The sequence below is a fragment of the Sciurus carolinensis genome, chromosome 15, assembly GCF_902686445.1.
Source record: "Sciurus carolinensis chromosome 15, mSciCar1.2, whole genome shotgun sequence".
NCBI classification, from domain to species: Eukaryota; Metazoa; Chordata; class Mammalia; order Rodentia; family Sciuridae; genus Sciurus; species Sciurus carolinensis.
In genome coordinates this window covers 68,880,098-68,904,757 of record NC_062227.1, presented here as the reverse complement: position 1 = coordinate 68,904,757, position 24,660 = coordinate 68,880,098, and the positions used below count along the sequence as shown (strand labels likewise).

Sequence of the window (24,660 nt, the reverse complement as noted above, 5' to 3'; positions counted from 1 at the left end):
AGAATTGATCATCATTGGTTAACAATGAGTTAGAGATGATCTTTTCCCTCTCCCCAAACTTAGAATTCCGTTATTTATAGGTATATGTCTAAGAGTTTTTAAATCTTTCTGTACAGAACAGTAATGGAAAATTCTCATTCCCTTCACAGATGAAGCACAGGGTGATAAAGCCAAGCAGAGTATTAGGGCAAAGTGTACAGAATATCTTGACAGAGCAGAAAAACTGAAGGAGTATCTGAAGCAAAAGGAGAAAAAACCACAGAAACCAGTAAAAGAGGGACAGCCAAGTCCAGCTGATGAGAAGGGGTATGTATTTCAGAGTGTTGGATTCTACTGTATCTTTTAACTTTACATATATGAAATTCATTTCTTTTGTTGCCTGTTCTTGCTAGTAAAAGTTTTGTTGGGACACAGCCTCACCCATTCATTTACATGTTGTCCTCCAAGGCTGCTCTGCTGCTCTAACAACAGAATAGAGCGGTTGCAGTAGAGATCAACATGGCTGCAAAACCTGAAATATTTACTGTCTGGTTCTTCAGAGACAAATGTTTGCCGACCCCTAAGTTTACCAAGCCTAAGGGATGATACGTCTCAGGTGACCCTCCATGACCACTTGCCTAGCAGTAGGTCATTCCTACATTTGTAGGAATGGCATGTAATACCCTCTGACCATCATGTAATATTGAGGGTTAAAGTTATAGGAGTGACCTGTGAGTTAAATCTTTGGCCATGTGGACAAAAAGAAAGATAACTTCAGTAATATAATTGTTTGAATATCTTAGGTAAAGTTTTTTTTCTGTGAATTTGAATTAGATGTGCTTAAATTTCTGTTAGATTTGTCATTGTGAAAACAACTGCGTAATTCATAAAAATTGAAACCCATTATACATTTTAACCCATTTTATAAATTATCACTAATAAGTTAAATAATTAAATTATATAATTTATAAACATTGAAACCCATTTTTGGAATGTCTTCCTAGGTAGGAAATACATCACTGTAGAGGCAAAATTCATTTATTTGACATGTAATTTATGATTGCCCAACTTGGTACTAAGCAGACAGAACACATTCTAACCAGATCCTCTCTGACCAGTTTGCTGATTGTTGCCAGAAGTGGTTCTAGGTGACACACTCTTAGGAACCAAAAGGACACTCTGAGTTGGAGTGATTGGGACTGGTTGGGGTGAAAGCAGAGAGATTCTGGTGAGCTTTAGAGGATGTGATACAGTTGATGCTTATAGTAGCACAGATCCCTAGATGATCCCTACAGTTGAAGGAATGAAAATAACAGTGCTTTGGAAACTTTGTGGCTGCTAATATAGACCATTTTGAAGACATGAGGATATAAGAACTAAAATTGACTGGCTGTTTCAGACTCCATAGCAGAAAATTATAGGTTTAAAGTTTTATCTTCTCCATTCAAGACATGGTCAGGGAACCAGGGTAGGGACTTTGTGTGACACTGAAGAAGAATATTTTATCTTCTGCATCCACAGTATTGACATAACAAAACTCAGTTCACAGTTTCATTTTGGAAATTATTGAATTTTTACTTGATGTTTCTTACATAAAAGAACATTAATCTAAAGCAGGAACTCCAATGAAATGGAAATACTGGGGAAAATTCAGTGCCCATGGTCTCCAACTCTCATTGAGACACTCTTCCCTACAGAAATAATCTGTCTTCCTCTGTCTGTTGAGGCCCTTCCAGTCTGAAGACCTTGTAATCATTTCTCCTGCATTGGTTATTGAGGGATGCCAGTTTTTATCCTGTACTGAACAACAGGACTCACTTTGGCTAATTTAAACAAAAAGGGATTTATTACCAGCTATTACCTTATAGAAATCTGAGAGTCTGAGAATCAAACAGAGATGCTGTATCACTAGGAGAGGTGCCTACTATTCATGAGGAGACATGCAGTTGTGAATTCCTGTGTATGTAGGCAGGTCAAGTTCAGATAGGGATCTGGCTGCTGCCAGTTCCCTGCCAAGTGCTGCCGAGGCTTGGGAGCACCCATTAAGACCTCTGCCACAGCTCCCTCAGCAAAACCAGTGCTCCTCTCCTGTCTGAAGATTGGATCTCCAAGTAAGCACCCCGCCCCTCAGAGGGAACCCTACCTGCAAGGGAACCTCCAAAGGGCAGTTTTTACAATAAGTACAACTGTTACAGTACAAGAAAGCATGATGAGGGAGGTTGAAGGGAGACTTCTGTGATCATTTTCACAGTTCCTACCTTATCCATGACCCTACCGTCCTGTGGTAACCAAGGCAATCCCATTTTGGCATAAAACCTGTCAGACTTTTCATTTCCTTTATATTTTATATTTTTTTAAATGCTGTAATGTCAAATGAGTGCGGTAGCACATGTCTATAATACCAGCTTCTTGGGAGGCTGAGACAGGAGGATTACAAGTTTGAGACCAACCTGGGAAACAGAGCAAGACCCTGTCTTAAAATAAAATAATAAAAAAAACTGGGGATGTAGCTCAGTGATAGATCACCCCTCAGTTCAATCCCCAGCATTGAAAAAAAAATGCGTATAGTATGTATAATATCCTGTTTTTTGTTTTGTGTCACTTTTTCACTCAACATTGTAGCAGGAATATCTTTCTAACAAACTATTTCTTCAACATCATTTTTAAAGGTTGTAGTGTGTTCTATAGTAATAGCAAATGTGTTCTATTATATAACTAATTGCTATAATTAACGTTGCTGAACCTGGTGGTGCACACCTGTAATCCCAGCAGCTCTGGAGGCCAAGACAGAGGCCTCCATAAAATTCAAATTGAATTTTATGCTCAACATAAAATCACAGGTTCAGAACCAGCCTTAGCCAATCAGTAAGGCCCTGTCTCAAAATAAAAAATAAAAAGGACTGGGGATGTGGTTCAGTGGTGGTTAAATACCGCTGGGTTCAATCCCAAGTACAAAAGAAAACTCATTTTAAGTTGAAATGCTGAGTTGCCCATTGACCTTTGGGTTCAGTTCATTTTCATCAAGAAACTTCACTCGTACTTTGGAATTCTTAGACTAAGCTATATAGATATTTGTACCTTACATAATTAGTATTCTGGTCTTTTTTCTACGTAGTACAAATTTTTGTTGGAAGTCATATTTTGCCTGGTCCTGGTGTTTTTGTTTGTTGTTTGCAGGTCTTTTATAATACATCTTAAATTCTTTGTGGAATAATGTGTGGGGCATGCATTTATGAATTCAAACATACATACATGTATCATGGACATTTGGAGCTAGTTCTTAACTTCATCCTGGTCTTTTTGTTCCTTTGCTGTTCATGGCTCCCTATTAATTGATAATACACTTCTTATTTAATATCCTATTTAGAGTAATAAAGTAAACATAATGTGAATGTCTTATTTTGCCATTAAAATTGCAAATATTTCAGGTTATCCTTCATTTCTGCATTATTTAATAGCAATGAGTGGTCATTTGAATATATTAAATTCTTTTTATTAGGAATGACAGTGATGGGGAAGGAGAATCTGATGATCCTGAAAAAAAGAAACTACAGAATCAACTTCAAGGTTGCTTTAGATTTTATTATTAAACTTACTATCTTTATGGAAAAGACTCATAGTCAATTGTCTACTTAAATTGGTTATTTTTTTCCCTCTATATTTAAATGAGGTTAAAAAAACTGTCTTTGGTTCACAGTTATCATATTGGCTTTGTTTAAGGTGTTTTTTGTAGGGTTTGCCATCCATGGTTTTGATATGTTTTTTTTTCATGGAGTAAAAATATTGCTTGTTTTTATATCTGCCTTTAAAAGGCTGTCAGTCAACTTATTCTCTCTTATTTGCCCCCTTGTAGAGGAGATAGCATTTATACAAATTTGAAGACATTAAAATTTGCTTTTGCAGAGAAAAAGAATGAATTAGGAATTACTTGACTTTTATTGCCATTTCTGTGACTGATTTGAAGATGGCTTCATGTTTCCTACCTGCTCTTTCTCATCTGCTTCTCATTAATCCTGTTTATATGTATCTCTTTACATTTCTCTCTCCCTTTAAGTGTTTTCACTCACCACACCTATATAAGCCCTTTTGTTCTTTTCTGTAATACAGTGGCCTCATGGGGAGTGTGGATTCAGATCTGGATTCCACCTCAAGGTTGGCCACTTAAAAGCTTTTTGTTTGTGGGCAAGTTCCCTAATCTCTGAATTGGGGTCCCCATCTCTAAAATGGAAATTTATGATAACTTCCTTTCAAGGAAGGAAAATTAATGACAGTGTAAATACTTCATGATATTTTATCTGACAAAATTTAGGGATTTAATAAATGGTAGTACTGTGTATCTAAGAAGGCATCTGTTTAATTGTTGGCCTCCTAAACTACTGAAATGTGATTATTCTTTGATATGTTAGTTAATGTTTTTCAAATTGAATTTTATGCTCAACTGTTGGTAGTATGTATGTATTCGTTTGAATATTACCAAATAGAACACATGACAGAATGATTTCCATGATGTAGGCTCAGCTTTGGTTATTGAATAGTCAATTTACCTAACTTAACCAGACTTTTAACTTTGCTATACTAATCTCCATTTTGCCCATATATCTGTCTTACACCATTCCATTCAAGATATGGGAAACACTTAGGATAGTGCCTTGAAAGCAGAACAGTTCATGAGGACAAAGAGGCAGCTTTATGGAGAGAGAAGCCACTCTCTCTCGTGGCATTATTCCAGTTGTAGAGCAAGACAGTTTTTTTCTGTCTGCCTTATTGGTTTTGGTTCAGTTTCCTTTCTACCCCCGGCTTCCCGCTCCTCACAAGGGAAATGTAATTGTTTCTTTTTAACCACTTTTTAATAGATATTTCTGAAAATTCCATGTCAGTTATAAGCAGGAAAGATGTGAAAAAAAATACAAATGTTTAAAATGTAAATGAGGACATTTATATGGGATTTCAGGATGAAATAAAACCAGAATCCCAGTTTTTTCCCCCCATATTTTAATTTAATGATTTGCTAAGGGATTTTGTAGTATAACAACTTTTTTCTGAATCATCTTTTTCCTGAAGTGCTGTTTTGAGTCTTTTATTTCTGCTTTAGATTATGACATTTAAGTATAATGTATGACTGTTATAATTAAAAACAGGCTTATGATTTTTCTGTTAGCTAATGTAGATATTCAGTGACTTTTGAGGTTGAATAATGTTTTCTTGCATTCATAATATAATCAGACTGGATAAATTTATGTAATAAGAGATACATTCAGTTATTTGTATTTTTTAGTAATCCCAACTCAGTGGTTTCAAGGACCACTAACTCCCACTATTTAATTTTCATCAGTAAACATTCTAAAGTCACCTTCAGGTTTAAGGAGAAAGGTATTAATGTAAAAGTAAGCTTTTCATATTTTTAAAATTGCATAAAAATCTTGAGTTAGCCAGATGATTCATGTAATAAAGTAAATTTGTTTTTGTTTAACTGACATAAAATCTTCTTACAGTATAATGTTGATATTTTGTTCTGGGGAATTACTAATCTTAGTGGAATATGAAAGGAAAAGTGAAGCTTTATATGCAGAAGTGTTTATGATTTTATTTAATTTTAGTCTGATAACAATGTTTTCATAATTTAGAAAAGTAAATTGCCAAATATAACTAGTCTTAGAATAATAAGTAGGTAACATTTCCTAACAAGCAGAAACGATTTATAGAACTAATTCCATAACCAGTAAATTGTGTAAGCAATGGTGTTTTCTTATACTCAAAACAACTATATGTCATCTTAGAACAGACTGCTTAGTAAAAAATTTATAATTGAGTAATTTCTATAAACTAGAAAATTGGAAAAGCTTTTGATGAATGATAACTAGAAAAATTTTTCAGTAAACTGTATTAAAAGGTATTCCTCTTGAAGTCTTCCTACAACAGTTTCTATGGCTTTTGAATATATTGCATTTAGCAACTAAAATCATTCAAGTAACTTGTTAATTTACAAAAATTATAACTAGGTCTATTTAGAAGCCACATGAAATCTCAGGAAATTGCTGTGACTCAGTAAGGAGGCACATTCTTTTTTACTTCATCTACTGCTTCCATTCCATCCCTTTCTCTCTTCTCCTTTTCCCTTCTATTTGTCTTCAGTTAAAGTTTTTAGGTGTATTTTCTCTCTGTGGTTGAAGAGAACATTAGAGCTCCTTCTCTTTTGGTTCACGGGAGAAATAGTAAATCAACTCCCATTGAACCAAGTATACTTTGCTCTAGAATCAGTGTAGTCAAATATTGTAACCACTTTATGTAGTGTTTGGTGCTTTCCCAAACGCTCTTAATATTCATTGTCACTTGATTCTTACACTAACCTAAGTTAGGCAGGTAGGGTTATTTTAACAAATGAGGAAACAGAAATAGATAAGTTAAATGTCCTACCCTAGGTTATGTAGCCACTCACTGAGGTTTCTGATTCCTACTGACTACTCCCAGCAATTACTACTTCTTCATACTATTTCATAAAAGTCATAGCACTCTTTCACAGATGTTTTTTCCCATCTTTTAATTTAATGATTTACTGATGAATTTCATAGTATCATACCTCTTTGAATCTTTCTTCTTTTTTTCCTGAAATAATATTTTAAATCTTTTTCTTTTGTTTTAATTTATGACATTAAGTATATGACTTTATAGTTTTTTAGTACATAAAACTTTTCCAGATTTATAATGCATTTCTTTTAACATCATTATTTCATGTTATTGTCCAACTTTGATGAAACTTCTTTAATTTAAAGATGACATAATTTTGTAGGTGCCATTGTTATAGAGCGACCAAATGTGAAATGGAGTGATGTTGCTGGTCTTGAAGGGGCAAAAGAAGCACTTAAAGAGGCTGTGATATTGCCGATTAAATTTCCTCATCTTTTTACGGGTGAGATGACTTTTCATTGAATTTTATTTGGTGATCAGATGATTTGATTAAATTTAGTGATTTTTTTTTTTTTTTTTTTTTTTTTTTTTTTTTTTTTTTTTTAGGCATTAGTGACTAAGGTAAAACATTGTGAATTCTGGTCACCATATCATGAATTTTATCTTCCATTCTGACAGTTATAAGGCAATGTTATATCTATACACAAAGATGTTTTATTTCTTATACATAACTGTTTAAGCAAAATGACCTAAATAAATATCAACCAATAGGGCATAAGGCAAATTACTAATACGCAGTGGAGTACAGTTCACTAAAATATAGTGTGTATCTACATTAATAAATTTACGTCTGTACTGTAATTAATTGAAGGATGTCCACATCTATGATAAAGATCAAAAAGGAAGTTATAAGATGCATATAGTATGGTTCCATGTTTATTAAATAAATGGGTACATTGAGAAGTGGATGACTTAATGTCTACCAATGGAATAAAATCATAGGTGATTTTTACTTTTTGTTTTGACTTTCATCTGAATTTTTTGCAATAGTAATGTGCTGGTTTTTTAAGAGTATTTCCATTTCTTATAAAGAAAAATAAGAATTAATGGTTTCAGATGAAGTACATATCCTGCAGGAACAAAAGGACAGTTCGTTATCACCATAAAGAGAGCTCACGCTCTGGCTCCAGCAGTCAGCCCTGTCTGTGCTAACGTTGCCTTCACATTATCCCTTCTGTGACTGATGACCTGTGTCTGTGATATGGCTACACCCACAGTCTAACAGTCAAGCAGAGGTTTTTCCTTTTGAAAACAAGGTGGTTTATATAGAAAGCAAATCTGTGATGTTGGCCTCAAACTGAACAGGTCCAGACAGTGAAGTCGCATAGAGCAGTGATGAAGAGAGCAAAGCACCTGTGGGCCACGCGTTGTCCACCTAGCCTCGGGGTGCGCCTTACAGCCTCACTTCAGGAACACGAGACACACAGTATAAAAGTTGACAACATAGTGCTATAAAGGTACAAAAATGTGGTTGAAGTCATTTTCTGTTATGTTACTTTGCCAGTGTTTCCCAAATGTGAGTCATTTTTGTGTCGTCTTCATGAATTTTTCCATGTATGTGTTTGCCATTATTATTTTTTGAAATACAAGTATAACATAAATACAGAGAAACATACAGGAAGCTGCAAGTGTTCAGCTTCTTTAGTTATCACAAAGTTAGGATTGGGGCTGTAGCTCAGTGGCAAAGTGCTTGCCTAACGTGTGAGACATTGGGTTCTATCCTTAGCACCACATAAAAATAAACATAAAATAAAGGCATGCTGTAAAAAATAAAATAAAATAAAAAAATAATTATCACAAAGTTAGTATGCCTGTGTACTCATCCCAGCTTGAGAAATGTTGTATTTCCTGTATCTTACTGGTCACATTCTGCTTCTGTCCTCTCCAGAGGTCAGTGCTCCCTTTACTTCTAGTAGCATAGATTACTTTGTCTATGAACTTTAAATCACCTGACTTACTTAGTAACATTAAAGACTGTTCTATTATAAATGAAAAAAAAAGTATTTTTCTAACACATTAAAAAATAATTATATTTAAAAAGTATTTGTATACCACTTTAGAAATATTCATCTGATATCAATGGTATATGTGCTCTGCTCAGGGAACACTAATTTCTTATATTTAAAAGAGGAAACCCCCCCGCTAATCAATAAATAAAAAGGAGGAAACCTGGCATGGTAGCACATGTCTGTAACTCCAGCAACTCAGGAGTCTGAGGGCAGGAGGATCACAACTTTGAGATAAGCCTCCACAACTTAGCGAGACCCTGTCTCAAAATAAAATAAATAAAAAGGGCTGAGGATGTAGCTCAGTGGTAAAGCACCCCTGGGTTTAATCCTCAGAACCACCAAAAAAAAAAAAGAGGAAAAAAATAGAATTCAAGTAAAAGCTAAGGTTTTTATAACAGTTAAGATAATGGTATTAATTGTCACCACCCTTGAAAGGCATTCCTGACTATCCTATCCAAAATAGTATGTTTCTATTCTTTTATGCTGGCATAAAAGTAGTTATTTATTCCTTGATTATCTGTTTCTTCCACTAGTACACATTAGGATAGCAAATTAGTTTTTGGTTTTGTTTTTTTGTATTGGCTATTGAACTGAGCTACATCCCCAACCCTTTTTATTTTTTGTTTTGAGACAGGGTTTTGCTAAATTGCTGAGGCTGACTTCAATTTTGCAATCCTCCTGCGTCAGCCTCCTGAGCTGCTGAGACTACAGGCATGTGCCACCACCTCGGCAGCATAGATTTTTGTTCACTGGTATATGTTCTCAAGGTTTTGAGCAGGGCCTAATACATAGCAGGGGTTTTCCATAAGTACTATCAAATGAACAAACATGTAAATGAAAAAAAAAAAGATAATCAATGATACTTAGGGTATTTTTTTCTTTTCTTTTTTTTTTTTTTTTTTTTTTAATGCTGGGATTGATTCCAAGGGGGCCTTACCAATGAGCTACATCCCCAGTCCTGTTGATCTTTTTATTTGGAAACAGGGCGTCACTAAGTTGCCGAGTCTGGCCTTGAACTTGCTATCCTTCTACCTCAGCCTCCCCAATAATATTTACATTTTGTTAGTTGTCTACACACCATTCTGTTAGACACTGTATGTCCACCCACAGTTTGTACCTAGTAGTTTTTTAATGTGTATTTGATATTTTATTGCCAGCTATAACAGCCTGGTTTACTTTAGGCAGCATTTTAATTTCTTATTAGTAAAATCGAGACACAAAGATTTGATTTGTTCCCTTGTTATATTTTAACAAAACTAGATTCTAAAATAGAGCTCCTACATATCATTCTCCTTCTGTTGAGATTGCCAATTTTAATACTTACTTAGTTTCCCTGTGGATTCAAAAATTCAGCAGAACTTTGAAGTCATTCTAAACTATTAGGTTCATTCCTCCAAAGGTCATAATTTTTTTAAAAATTTTTTTCCACCTGCCCTTCCTTTATGGATACAGTTTCCTTCAGTATCCAGGTGCTGAGCAGTGCACACAGCAGATGGTCAGGAAATCCCTTCAGCTGAACTCTTTTCCCACTAGACTTGAAACCTGCAGAGGGCAGAGATACTGCTGCCTGTCTGTCCCGCACATTGTGGTTTCAACATATTGGTCGAATGAATGAGCAAGTACATGATCTTCTTACTAGGTTTATATTAATGTAAATACACTTTTGACAAAGTAGTCTCTAGAAAAAGCAAAATGCATTTAAGACATACTTATCTGAGATTGATTTATTTTAAAATCTTTTTATTCTTACTGATAAGTTTAGAGTGAAAACCTTTTCACAACATTCTTCAGTATGAGTGATATCTACAGTAACTGAGTAATAGTCTTGAAATTCTCACATTATTTTTCTAATCAAATTTTAGGCAAAAGAACACCTTGGAGAGGAATCCTATTATTTGGTCCACCTGGAACAGGAAAATCCTATTTAGCTAAAGCTGTAGCGACAGAAGCAAACAACTCAACATTTTTTTCAATATCTTCCTCTGACCTCGTTTCTAAATGGCTAGGTGAAAGTGAAAAGTAAGTAATAAATCAGATTTTTCTAGTTTCTTCTTTGCCTTGTAGTCACTCTTCAGTCTGTAAAGTTACCTTATTTAGTAGAGTCAGAGAAGAAATATAGGTGGTCATTTCTCTGTTGCATCAATACATAATTCAGAATTTATTGTATGGGAAAAAGTACATTAGTAAAACTTAGTAAATTGTAAAATGAATTATCTAGCTGTCGCATTCTTGTAACATTGGTATATTGTTTTGTTTTAGTCTCATACTACTTTTTTAGATTCTGAAAGTTTTTATTTGTTTTTAGACTAGTTAAGAACTTATTCCAGCTTGCCAGAGAGAACAAGCCTTCCATTATCTTCATTGATGAAATTGACTCTCTGTGTGGTTCAAGAAGTGAAAATGAAAGTGAAGCTGCACGCAGAATTAAGACTGAGTTCCTGGTTCAAATGCAAGGTAGTAATGCTGATTTTCACAATAGTTTTCTCTCTGCTCTATAACCATATTAGAACAATAGTGAGGAATAAATTTAAGTAGAATTTATCCATGCTAACAAATTTTTATTATGCCGTGTTTCATTCTGACTGTTTTCATATTTATACATAATATTTATCTAGTTGTAATTATCTTATAGGACCCAATTCATTTAAATAGCATAGATAGTAACATATCCACTTTTAATGTACCAGGACAATATCAGTCAAGGAAATATTTTGGAAACAATATTAATAGTATTCTTCTATAATCTAGGAGGTTTTGATTCTTAGGAATATTTTCATCATATTATAGTACTATGACATTTGATTGAGCATTGATACCTTTTCAGAGATATTAAAGATGAGGCACTTTAATGCTAAAGCACTCCATTTTTTAACATACAGACAAGTTAAAAAAAAAAAAAACCCCATAATAACCCAATTTTTAAAAATATTACGTATTTTAATACAGGGGTTGGTGTGGACAATGATGGAATTTTGGTTCTGGGAGCTACAAATATACCCTGGGTTCTGGATTCTGCCATTAGACGGAGGTATGATATTCAGTGAAAACCCTTCATATAAAATCTTGACATAGAGAGTATTATTACATAAGTAAAAACATAAGAAAGTAGATGTTTAGTAAAAGAAAAATTATATCTATAATTTTTAAGTTGAATATTAAACTTCAGCTATAGGAAAAGTAGGAAAACTCTTCACTTTTTCACCACTCCCTAATATATTCATTTAATTTTGCATGGTAAAAAAAGAACATTTCAGTCCTTGCCACTTTTATCCCATTCATGGGTTGATTTGCCAATATGCTAGACTACCAGTGAGTACCAAAAAAAGGAAATGTGTTAGGTGCTTTGGAAAAATAGCCTGATTCCAAACTTGTCTCTAGAGGTTATAGAAACCTTTAAAATCTCATAACCATAGAGAGTTACCTAGCGGAGAAAAGTCTACAAAGACCAATAAAATTGTCCTTCATTGCTTCCTCCCTATCTCCAAATACTGAAATTCCAAGAAAGTAAGCAAAATTACTGTTAATAAAAACATAGCATTTATTATGGTATAGGATTTTCTGAATATACTAATTATAGTAAAGAGGACATGTTGTATAATAAATGTTTATTCTGTAAGAGTTTGACTAATTTCACTATTTTAAATTTAGAAAATTACTGACATCTTTGTTTTATATTATTGTACATTAATCCCTTAATCAGGAGGTCATAGAACAAATTTGTTAGAACTGTCATTCTATAGATATTGTCTTTTTATGTCATGAATTCTAGGCATATAATAAGCAAGGCACAGAGGCACGCACCTATAATTCCAGCAATTCTAGAGGTTGAGGCAAGAGGATTGCAAGTTCAAGGTCCACCTCAGAAACTTAGCGAGACCCCATCTCAAAAATAGAAAGGATTGGAGATGTACTTCAGTAGTAAAGAACCCCTGTGTTCAATCCCCAGTATCAAAAATAAATAAGTGAATTCCATGATTGGAATGTAAACATTATGACCAAAATTACCCAAAAATTGTATGAGAAAGATTCCAAACTGGTTTCCTAGCTATTTTGCTTTTACTTTCTTGTTTTTAATGTGTCCTGGATGTTCTCCCTTTGGTATAACTGAAAATATTAAATATCTGTTTCTTCTTGAAAATAATCCCAATTTTCAGTTAAAATTAAGTATATGTTTTAATACCCTTAATATAATTTCTTTTTAAGATTTGAGAAACGAATTTATATTCCTTTGCCGGAAGCCCATGCCCGAGCAGCAATGTTTAAACTACACTTGGGTGCCACTCAGAACAGCCTCACAGAAGCTGACTTCCGAGAACTAGGGAAGAAAACCGATGGCTACTCAGGAGCAGATATAAGCATCATTGTACGGGATGCACTTATGCAGCCTGTTAGAAAAGTGCAGTCAGCTACTCATTTCAAAAAGGTACGTAACTTCAATGGACCCTTTCATATATTTTTGAAATGAATTTTCAAGACCATCATTGGTTTGTCTTCAGAGGAGTTGAAAAGAGTTCAGTGTTGTATAATAATACGGTAATTGGGTTTAACAAATAGACGTTTTTCTGTTATGTTGGAAATAAGTTCTCCAATAAAGTTTATTTATTAATAACCATGGGTAGTCCTAAAGTGTCTTAGAATTTTCTAAGTAATAACTTTGATATTTCTCTGTATAATTTAGACTAAGTATAATTTAGACTCTGTATAATTTAGACTAAGTATAGAAAATTAAATATATAGTTGTAAGGCTGCTTCTGATGTAGCTAGAAAAACGTTGAGCAGAATCTGGTATATTTATACCTGAAGAACAAAGTAAAAATAATACAAGCTAATATTTCTTATATATTTACATTGTCTGGCACTGCACTCTCTTCTTTTCCTTATTATTTCACTTGGCCCTCACAAAAACAAGAGGTGCATGTAGCCATTCATCTGGTACTTGGATGCTAACACAGTTTGCCTAATGCATCACGACTAGAATGGGGCAAAGGTGTGATCTGTTCCTCAGTAAAGTGTACTAAAGTCACAACCATTCTGCTATCCTGCTGTACACTTACCTGCCTGCCGGAGGGAGTGGCACAAAGATGTCTGAGATAACAGTGTTATAAAAAGACCTTGGTCTTGAGATCCTGACCTAAGTAGCAATGGACTAGGTACCTCTTACTAACTATCTTGAGGCTTGAGGACAGTAGTGTCCAGAGTTACTCAAAATAATGTATGTGACAGTCCTTAAAAACCATTATAAAATTAATCCCACAGTATATAAGACCAATATACTGTAATAAAGTTTTTCATTTTTTCTTTTTTTATTTGTTCTAATTAGTTGTACTAAAGTTAGAGTTTGAATTAAAATTGCAACTTAAAGCCAGGAACCATAATTTACCAGTTATGTCTTCTTGAGCAATTTAAATTACTTGTTTAAGACTCACATAAAGTGGAGATAACATGACTTTGAAGTGCTACTATGAGAGTAAAATGAAATAATATTCATAAAACACTAGTTGTAATACCTATTGTTCACCTACCCTTCTTTAGCCATTTCTTTACTAAGAAACATAGTAAGCTTACGTTGATGCCACAGTCATAATATTTCTCTTAAATTCTCTTTGACATTTAGAAACAACAAATTTTTATCCAGAATTGATCACTCCATTTTATATCTTACTACCAGGGTCAGCACATACAACCATGAAGCAAGGTCCTTGTTAATAGCATAAAGGTGAAGCACCCAAATTGGTTTTAACACAGGGACTTTGAATCCCCAACTATAGTAGACATCTCTGTGACTCTATTATCCTTTTCACTGGAGTTTCCCCCCTTTGGTTCTTTTTAGTTACACATAACATTAGGATTCATTTTGACATTATTATAAAAGATGGAATATAAATTGCTCTAATTCAGTACATCATACTTCCCCCTTTCCCTTGCCGTCTCTGCCCCCCAGGGCCCTGTTCTCTTTCCTCTACTCCACTTATCTTTCTGCTGTGTGTACTTAAAGGTTTTTTGTTATTTTTGGTTAGTGTCTTACACTTACACATGATGGTGAGATTCACTATATTCATATATGTACATAGGTAAAGTTAGTTCAGATTCATTCCACTTATCTGGTCCCTCCTCCTCCTTCTGAACTCCCATCTAATCCACTGATCTTTTTCTTTTTTTTTTTTAATGGAACTCCTCCCCACTTCTCTCCCCACCCCCACCCTGCCTTATTTTGGATTTGCTTCTGCATATCAAAGAAAACATTCAACCTTTGATTTGGGGGTCTGACTTATTTCACTTAGCATTATAGTCTCCAGTTCCATCCGTTTACCAACAGATTCCATAATTTCATTATTCTTTATAGCTGAGTAATACTCCATTGTGTATATGTACCACATTTTTTTAATCCATTCATCTGTTGAAGGGCATGTAGGTTGGTTCCATAGCTTGGCGATTATGAATTTTGCTGCTGTAAACATTGATGTGGCTGTATCCCCACAGGATGCTGATTTTAGATCTTTTGGATATATACCGAGGAGTGGGATAGCTGGGTCATGTGGTTGTTCCAATCCTAGTTTTTTGAGGAATCTTACATACTGCTTTCCAGATTGGTTGCACCAATTTGCCATCCCACCAACGGTGTATGAGTGTACCTTTTCAAAACCCCACATCCTCACCAACACTTTATTATTTGTTTCTTGATAATTGCCACTCTGACTGAGGTGAGATGAAATCTCATTGTAGCCTGAATTTGCATTTCCCTAATTGCCAATGAAGCTAAAGATTTTTTTAATATATTTGTTGACCATACTTTTCTGTTTTGAAGGCTAATTATTTGAGATAGCAAGAATTGGTTTGCCATTTTATTAATTGTCTAAAGTATCAATCTGGGCTCAGAGTTAGAAGAAGGTATGGCAACCAAAAAAGGAAAAAAATTCCTGACTTCATGCATGTGAAATTTAGAGGAGGAAAGTTAGACAATAAAATACACATAAGTAAACTGAGAATGTGTGTTTCTCCACACCTGTACCAATCCTGAAATAATATTTGAAGTTGATCATGATAAAAAATACATGAAAGCAGCCCTAATTTGATACAAATCTATTGCTCTCTAGTGTCATGTGACTTTATATGTTACAATGCTGCTTTTTCTGGATATTGTTAAAACTTTATTTTAATGTTATGTATCATAAAACGGTTCAGAAATTGTTAGCATTTAATTTTGTACTTACATTTGTAAAAGGTTTTGTTAAAAGAGACATAAATATTCAGTAATTCAGACCAAAGTTGCCAGGCGACACATTTCTCAGCCATGGAAAATAGAGTACCTTAAAAAAATATTTTTGATCTCTAAGATTACTTTCACTTAATTAATAAGCATTAGAGGAAGCACAGTTGAAAGTATAGCTACAGTAAGCATACTCATCCCCCCCACATAATACAATTTATTATTAAAACAATAAAAATGTAGAACAACATCAAGAAAAAAATTTAAATCAACCAAAATCTGTCCTGTCGCCCAGACTACTGGGTTTTGAACATTGTTTTTTTAAAAAGTAAAAATTTTAATACAATAAAATATATATATACTTTAAATTTTAAAAAATTTTAATACAGCATAAAAAATGTTAATATATTTTCAGCTTTCCTGATAGTGACCTAAATCATGATGTTTATTTAAATTTGTTCAAGTAGATGTCTCAGATGCTGGTTTCTTGCAGGCTCGTGGACCTTCCCGAGCTGACCCTAGCAGCATCGTAGATGACCTGCTGACACCCTGCTCTCCTGGTGATCCTGGTGCCATTGAGATGACGTGGATGGATGTCCCTGGAGATAAACTTCTGGAGCCAGTTGTTTCCATGGTTTGAAATTTTGTTCATTCTTAAGAAGTATTTTAAAACATACTGTGTAATTTGTGGGCCAAAGATAAAATTTTTTAGTTACACGAGATTTGGTAGAAAAGTTAGTATGTTCAGGCTTGTTTATTTAATACTGTGCACTCACTTTAAAAATTATAAAGGTAATTGACCTTTTGGGTTTTGTGTTTTGTTTTGGTTTGGTTTGGGTTTGGGTGTTTTGAGTACCGGGGATTGAAACCAGGGGCACTTAACACTGGGGAAGATCCCTAGCCCTGTATTTATTTATTTATTTATTTATTTTTTTGCGGTGCTGGAGATTAAAGCCAGGGTCCTGTGCTTGGAAGGCAAGCACTCTACCAGCTGAGCTATCTCCCCAGCCCTGGGTTGGTTGGTTGGTTGGTTTTTTTTTCCCCCCAGCCCTTTAAAAAAAAAAAATTCTTTATTTAGAGACAAGAATCTTAGGACCTCACTAAGTTGCTGAGTGTGGTTTTGATCCTCCTGCCTCAGTCTCGAGCCACTGGCATTACAGGTGTGTGCCATCACACCTGGTGATAATTGATCTTAATCAAACTTAAAATATAAAAATGGTTATCTCTAAAATATTTTCTTTGGACATGAAACTTTTAAGTGAAAAAGCTACTTTTTGCTTGTTTTGTTTTGGTAAGGATTGAACCCAGGGGTGCTCTACCACTGAGGTAAATGCCCAGCCCTTTTGATTTTCTGTTTTGAAAGGGAGTCTTGCTAAGTAAGATGCCTATGTATTTCTCTAACTTGAGATCCTCCTGCCTCAGCCTTCTGAGTCTCTGGGAGTCACTGGGGTTATGCTGTGGATAAAAAGGCTACTTATTTTAACTACAGTTTCCTGACTTTTATCGGCCGTATAGCTGAATCATCCCCAAAAAGCTCATATGTAGTGCATAAATTATTTTTAAGACTTACATTTATTAAAATAACCAGAAATGTTAATTATATAGTATTATCTTGTGGTTTACTTCTCAAGACTCCATGGGAAGTATAAATAACAGAGATTTTTAAAATTTTAACTGAACACTTCTTTTTTTCTTAAATTTAATTGACTAAACAGTTTTTAATCACAAAAGTGTATTTCTTTAGTTTACATTAAAGGAATTAAAATAATTTTTGAGAACTTAGGGTGATTGAAAAGTTAATATTATGTTTTCTTATTGATGAATACTCAGTTTTCAAAATTTTCTACTTCAGCTGCAGAGCATTATGGTAGGTTTAACAGTAACTTAGAAGAAACTTTCATGATGTATAGACAGATATAACAAACAATGTAGACATACATGTTTTTATACATACACATATGTGTTGATCATAATGCTTATCTGCAAAGTTGTTCAGAAATCCCTTTTTGTTTCACTCTTTGATGCATTACTATTAAAAGTTTTGTAGTCTTTCCAACAGGTTTGAAGAATTTACAATAATTTAACAATGGTCCTTTTCATCATTTTTCCATAGTTTTACAGGAGACATACATATTTTAAATGAATCTTTGATTTTAGCATATTTTCTTATATTTCAATGTTAAGTGTAATTTTTTAAAAAATTCTGGTTAGTTGATTTTGAAAAAATATTAGTCTCCTCACTTAAAATATAAATGAATGACTTACAGAAATGTATTTTTGTGGTAAACTTGAAGTAAATTCAATAATACAATTTAAAAGTATTAATTTTACTACAAAAACATTTCTATAATTTATATTGGAAGATTTAAAATAATTTATAACTTGATTATGTAAGGGATATTTAGAGAACTTCAGGTGATTGAAGAGTTAATGTTTATTATGTTTATGTTTTCTTAACACTCAGTTTTCAAATTTTTTTTCAGATTTTCAGAGAACTTTGTAGTAAATTACTATCTTCCTTTTGAATTTGTATTAACTGAGGGAACTGATCTCTTGTTAAGGAAAACAGTTAAGGCCAGAAATTAGATCCTGACCCATGTGTGGAGAGTCTCAGGCTGACTGACAGGGTCATGCTTCTTGTGGGTAACTGGGAGTGTTGGAAGGTTTAGATCAGGACTGGGGAAGAAATTGAAAGTTTCTGTATCAAGGAATGACATGATCGTAGATGTCTAGGTAGAATAGGGGAGTTTGTCATCAGTAGCTTATGGCACACTGCATATTCATATTTAACCTTAGGTTAAAGTTGGTAACAATAATGATGACGTTTTGATGATGTTTGGTTTCTTAGACTTGTCATTAATACCGTACCCACTTTCCTCTCCCTGACAGTCGGATATGTTGCGGTCACTATCGAGTACAAAACCTACTGTCAATGAACATGACTTGCTGAAATTAAAGAAGTTTACAGAAGATTTTGGCCAAGAAGGCTAAACCAAAGACAACAAGGAAGATGTTTACCATACGTATTCTTTCCTTCATAGATATTTTTGCCTTTCTTGGGTAGTATCAGATTATTTCCAGTAAAGCTCTTGTACTACAGGGAAATACACATCTCACTTCAGATTCCTTTAAGATTTATATTGTACTTTCCTTCATTACTTATTAAATGCTCCAACTAACAAAAATTGTAAAATAATGCATTTATAAGGAAATGAGTAATATGTAAATGACATAAAAGTAGAAATTACCCAGTAAAAAGAATAGTAAACATTGATTGACACACATATTTAGAGTTTTTTATGAATGGTGGACTTAGCAAAGAGCATTTGACTTTTTTTTAATAAAATGAAATAGGGCTTTATATTTTGAAAAAACCATTGTTAAACATTCTTATCAATGTAAAATTTACTTCATAAAAAAATTTAAATAACAGAATCTTTACTCAGGGATGGGCAATAAAACAACAAAGAGTAGTAGTTGGTTTAGAAAGATTTTGAATTGTGTTATAACCAGTGCTCCCACTGATTTTTAATAGGTTGATTTTTTTCTTTCTGTGTAAAGTAATTTCTTTAAAGGCAGCAAGCTTTTATATTTAACTAAATGATACCTTTCACTGTGCAATCTCAAGAGAAAGACTTTCTAAATTAGGCATTGTCTTTACCTTGAAGAAGAAAATTGTTTATTCCATTGTCTTTTTATAGCAAGATTGACCAAAACAAGTGGTAAATAAGTATGAATTTTTAAAATAACTATCATGAAATACTGTAATGGGAACCTTTACCAATAAGGAAGTGACCTCCCTTTGGATGGAAGTTTCCTATGTGTGATGTGGGTATGTACATATATATATATATATAATTTTTTAAAAATATAAGATAGCAGGGGTCTTGTCTTTCATCCTTTAAGTTCAGGGAACAGTTTTTCCTGGCTACATATATGTTATCACTTTATGAACCTTTAGAAATGAACTGATGTCTCATTAAATTATAAAATAAAAACATGATATTATTGTTTTTCCAACATCTTCAAATAAATATCCGAAGAGGGGTTGTGGCTCAGTGGTAGAGCACTCATCTAGCATGTGTGAGGCCCTGGGTTCGATCCTCAGCACCACATGAAAAAAATAAAATAAAGGTATTATGTACACTTACAACTAAAACAAAATATTAAAAACAAAAATACTCCGAAGATACATGGTACACTCTTCAGCATCAACACTAAGTTGTGCCTTGTACATTTGCATTGGTTATACGTGCAAAAGATTATTAAATTAGCTAGAATGAGGTAGATTCCTTAATTACTATAAATTCTACCTTGCAAATGCTATACATTAACTTGCAATTTAAAGTATATTTGCACATTTTACATATGCTGTGGGTTTTACATATTATACCTTCGGGTTTTCTGTACAGATTGTTTTTGTTGATATTAAATGGAAATCATAGGCCCAAAATATGCTGTTCTTATGTGAAGTAAATTGATGTAACCTACTATTGACTATATTCTGTGTATGCTTCTTTATTTGGGGAACTTCTGTATAGAAGAAAATATGACATAAATTGATTAAATTAAAATGTAAATTATTGATTGAGAGTATATATATATATATATGTATATATATATATCAAAGTTCAGTTTTTCAATTTTTAATGTGAAGCTTGGAAGTTAATGTGGCAGATCACTGAATTATTCTTGAATAAAGTAATTATGTACCTTATTTGTTTCTCAAGATAAAAACTTAAGGACAGGTTGACAGCTAATCATAGGAATTAATCTCCTTTGGAACCCTGTAAATGACAAAATGTTTTTAAAAGACAGAGAAAACCAGAACCACAAAGATAGTTCTCAAACGAATATGCTTTGGAACTGCCTTCCTGGTTCGGGGGTGCACTGGCCTCCCACCCACTACAGGAACCCAAGTGGGGATATCCTGTTTCATCACAGCGAGCATAGGCGCTTGACCTAGCCTTGGCATATCAGAGCTGTCATGCAGGTTCTTTAGTCTTGCACACATAACACAAAAATGACAACTGTTTAAACTAGGATTGTAGCCGTCAGGAGCAGCTAGTGGGAATCTTGTAAATTGCAAAACACAGCTGATAGCACTAGTGCAGGGCAATCAAGTGTGCAGTGAGGACAAAGCAAAAGCATGAGGACTTCAAGGATAGCTGATTTGGGATCAAGGTGCAGGGATGGAACCCTAGGTAAAATCATCAAAAGCCAGACAGTATTTCATCCTGAGGGTTGCCAAGTCATATCAGTTTGAATTCATAGATTTACCAAGTTTTTATGTGAAAGCAGGAAAAATGAGTATGAAAAGAGCAAGACCATATGTATTTGTGAGATTTTTTTATTTTTATAACTTTTATTTTTTCATTAACTTTTTTTTCGACAGTGATGTATTTAAAAGATTTTTTCATGCATGTATATGGATTAATGTCTGTCTCAAATCCATTGTCCTTCTCATCCTCACCAGCCCCACCCCCCTCCCCTTGGTCCCCTCTGTACAATCCAAAGGTCCTTCATTCTTCCCTACCCACCCCCCACTATGGATCAGCATCTGCTTATCAGAGAAAACATTTGGCCTTTGGTTTTTTGGTTTTTTGGGATTGACTTATTTCACTTAGCATGATATTCTCCAGTTCCATCCATTTATCTGCAAATGCTATAATTTCATTCTTTAAGACTGAGTAATACTCCATTTTGTATATGTACCACACTTTCTTTATCCATTCATCTGTTGAAGGGCACCTAGGTTGGTTCCATAGTTTTGCTATTGTGAATTGAGCTGCTGTAAACACTGATGTGGCCGTGTCACTGTAGTATGCTGGTTTTAAGTCCTTTGGGTATAAGCCAAGGAGTGGGATAACTGGGTCAAATGGTGGTTTCATTACACGTTTTCTGAGGAATCTCCTTACTGCTTTCCAGAGTGGTTGCACCATCTGCAGTCCCACCAGTAATGTATGAATTTTTCTCCACATCCTCACTAACACTTATTGCTTGTATTTTTGATAATTGCCATTCTGACTGCAGTTAGATGAAATCTTAAGCAGTTTTGATTTGCATTTCTCTGATTGCAAGAGATGAAAATTTTTTCATATGTTTGTTGATGAATTATATTTCTTGTGAAATGTCTGTTCAGTTCCTTAGCCCATTCATTGATTGGGTTCTTTGTTTTTTTGATGTTAAGTTTTTTTAATTCTTTATATATCCTGGAGATTACTGCTCTGAGGTGTGTGTGGTAAAGATTTTCTCCTATTCTGTAGGCTCTCTCTTCACGTTATTGTTTCCTTTGCTGAGAAGAAACTTTTTAGTTTGAATCCATCCCACTTATTCTTAATTTTACTTCTTGCATTTTAGGAGTTTTGTTAAGGACGTCAGTTCGTAAGCGGACATGAATATTTAGGCCTACTTTTTCTTCTGTTAGGCGCAGTGTCTCTGTTTTCATGTCTAAGTCTTTGTTGCACTTTGAGTTAAGTTTTGTGTGGGGTGAGACATAGGATTTAATTTCATTTTGTCACATAGGGATTTCCAGTTTTCCCAGCACCATTTGTTGAACAAGCTGTCTTTTCTCCAATGTGTATTTTTGGCACCTTTGTCTAGTATGAGATAACCATATTTATGTGGGTTTGTCTCTGTCTTCTATTTTGTACCATTGGTCTACGTGTCTAGGTGCCGATACCATGCTACTTTTGTTACTGTTGCTCAGTGGTATAATTTAAGGTCTGGTATTGTGATGCCTCCTGTTTCACTCTTCTTACTAGACCCCCTCCATTCAAAGGTCCTTCTCTCCTGTTGCTCTCAAAGGCATTTAGCTTAATCCCATCAGTGACTTGGAACAAGGATTTGTTGGTTAGGGAGAGCTATGAAAAAAGTATTTTATAGGCAATTCTGCTACAAGGGAGCACTAAAAAACGACCTGTCTACCTTCACACACACAGGAAAAATGATTATCTAAATAAACCCTTCCATGTGTTATGAGGTCACCTGGAGAAGTGTTGTGAGGTACGTCTGGAGCGAAAAGCAAATGGTCTCTCTGGGATTGAATTAAGAGGGATTTAAAATTTTTGTTTTCTAAATTTTATGAAGTCAGCATTTGTTTTTTTTTATAGTGAATATATGTAACAAAATTTAACATTGTAACAATTTTTAAGTGTATAGTACAGTGGTATTAAGTACATTCACAACATTGTTCAACCATTTCCAGAACTTTCTCATCCCAAACAGAAACTCTGTACCCATTAAACAATAATCCCCTTGCCCCTTTCCCTCCTCTCCAGCCCTTGGTAATCTCTATTCTACTTTCCTTCTCTCTGAATTTTGCTATTTCTACATTGTGCTAAATGAGTAAGTCAGACACCAAAGGCTGAATATTGCATGATTTCCCTTGTACATTCAGGCTTGGGGGCCTGGCTAATTTCACTGACATCATGTCTTCATGTTTCATCCATGTTGTAGTTTGGGGCAGAATTTCATTCCTTCTTTTGAGACTGAATTCTACTCTATTGTGTGAATATATCATATTATGTTTATGAATCCATCTGTAGGTGCACATTTGGGTTTTTCCACCTTTTGGCTATTGTGCGTACTATTGCTATTGCTGTTTGTCCCTGCTTTTATATTCTTTTAGGTATACATCTATCAGGGGAACTGCTGTGTCACATGGTCATTCTCAAGGATCCATCAGACTTCCACAGTGCTGCACCATTCTGTATTCTCACTAGCAATGCAGTTGGCTACATCTTGTCAACACTTATCATTGTCCCCTTGAGTTTGTAGTCATCCTAATGAGTATGAAGTCTGTTATTTTTTAAATCAGGAAAAAATGTACTCAATTTATATGAACCATGAAGGAGATGATGGCAGTAGGAAATGTAAACCCATTACAAACTCCCGTTTTTCATTCATTTAGTCATATTTAAAATGTTTTTATTAACAATTTTGATATTCTTCATCATAAATTTTTTGCATTTTGGTTTTTAAAACTATTATCTTAAAATATTATTTATCTTGATTACTACATGTTTGTTTGCATCTCCTTGATTTTGTGCCAGAGTGGACTGAGTGCCTCCTTCACCTCACCCTGGCCTGGTCCTATAGGTGCTGATGAACTGGAAGCACAATTAGGTGACCTGGAGTAACATCAAATTTAGTTGGCTTGAGCTTCAGGCTTTTCCTTGCTAAACCTATCAAGTTAGTAGTCACATATATTTTTGTACTACAGTGGTTCAGAAGAGCCCCTGGCTGGTGTACAGAAGACCATTTAATGCTCCATGAAACAACAAATGGCCAGCATTTGGGATTTCATAAATTATTCTAGAACAATACCAAAAGTACTCTTAGTTGGATCTAGAATCTTAGTATCTGACAAGGTTCCTTTTAATTTTCATATAATTCAAATGTAAAAATTTGAAGAAAGCACAATTCACATCTGGATTTCATAATGCCCAAGAAGGGAAGTTGTCGGTAAGGTTTGTATGGTGTATGTTACCACAGGTAGGTTTCCCAGAAGCAGCTAGGGGTGGAGTCTGGGAGGAAGATGTTTAATATTACAGATCAGTACCTGAATGGGGAGGAGGCTGAGCTGGGCAGAAGTAATCAAAGATGATACTGAGTTCTGTGCAGCCCTAAGAGCATCCTCTAAAGCAAACATATAAGGCTGGTGCAGTGACCCAAACCAAGTTATATCCTTGGTACGCCACCAGTAGCCAAATCACAACTTGTAGTTTCACCCATTTGCCCTCTTGTGTCCTTTTTCTGTTCCAGAATCTGATGTGAGATCCAGTGCCTTAACATACTCAGGAACCAAATATCATATTATTTCTTAGCTTAATTACACCAGATGCCTGAAAGTTGAGGAACACACCTGTTTGGGAAAAACTGCAGGGGCCAGGGAAATGTCCTCTCTTTCCTCTTGACGTTTCACTGGAACAAACTTAACAAAGATTAAACAGGAGAGAGATTTTTTAAAAATTCACGTGCAAAAGGGGAAAACAGCCC

At 34.4% G+C, this 24,660-nt stretch overlaps 1 protein-coding gene across 1 annotated transcript in view; it reads left to right on the top strand.

The window, feature by feature from the left end:
• The window catches only part of Vps4b (vacuolar protein sorting 4 homolog B), a 33,100-nt gene extending 12,938 nt beyond the window's left edge, over window positions 1-20,162 (top strand). Inside the window, exons 3-11 of the mRNA XM_047526764.1 lie at window positions 150-306; window positions 3,479-3,546; window positions 6,767-6,886; window positions 10,316-10,472; window positions 10,759-10,907; window positions 11,400-11,481; window positions 12,657-12,876; window positions 16,154-16,294; window positions 18,550-20,162. Of these exons, the coding sequence (XP_047382720.1) occupies window positions 150-306; window positions 3,479-3,546; window positions 6,767-6,886; window positions 10,316-10,472; window positions 10,759-10,907; window positions 11,400-11,481; window positions 12,657-12,876; window positions 16,154-16,294; window positions 18,550-18,651 (1,196 nt within the window). The 3' untranslated portion in view covers window positions 18,652-20,162. The remainder of the gene's footprint in view (window positions 1-149; window positions 307-3,478; window positions 3,547-6,766; window positions 6,887-10,315; window positions 10,473-10,758; window positions 10,908-11,399; window positions 11,482-12,656; window positions 12,877-16,153; window positions 16,295-18,549) is intronic.
• The last annotated feature ends 4,498 nt before the right edge of the window (window positions 20,163-24,660 follow it).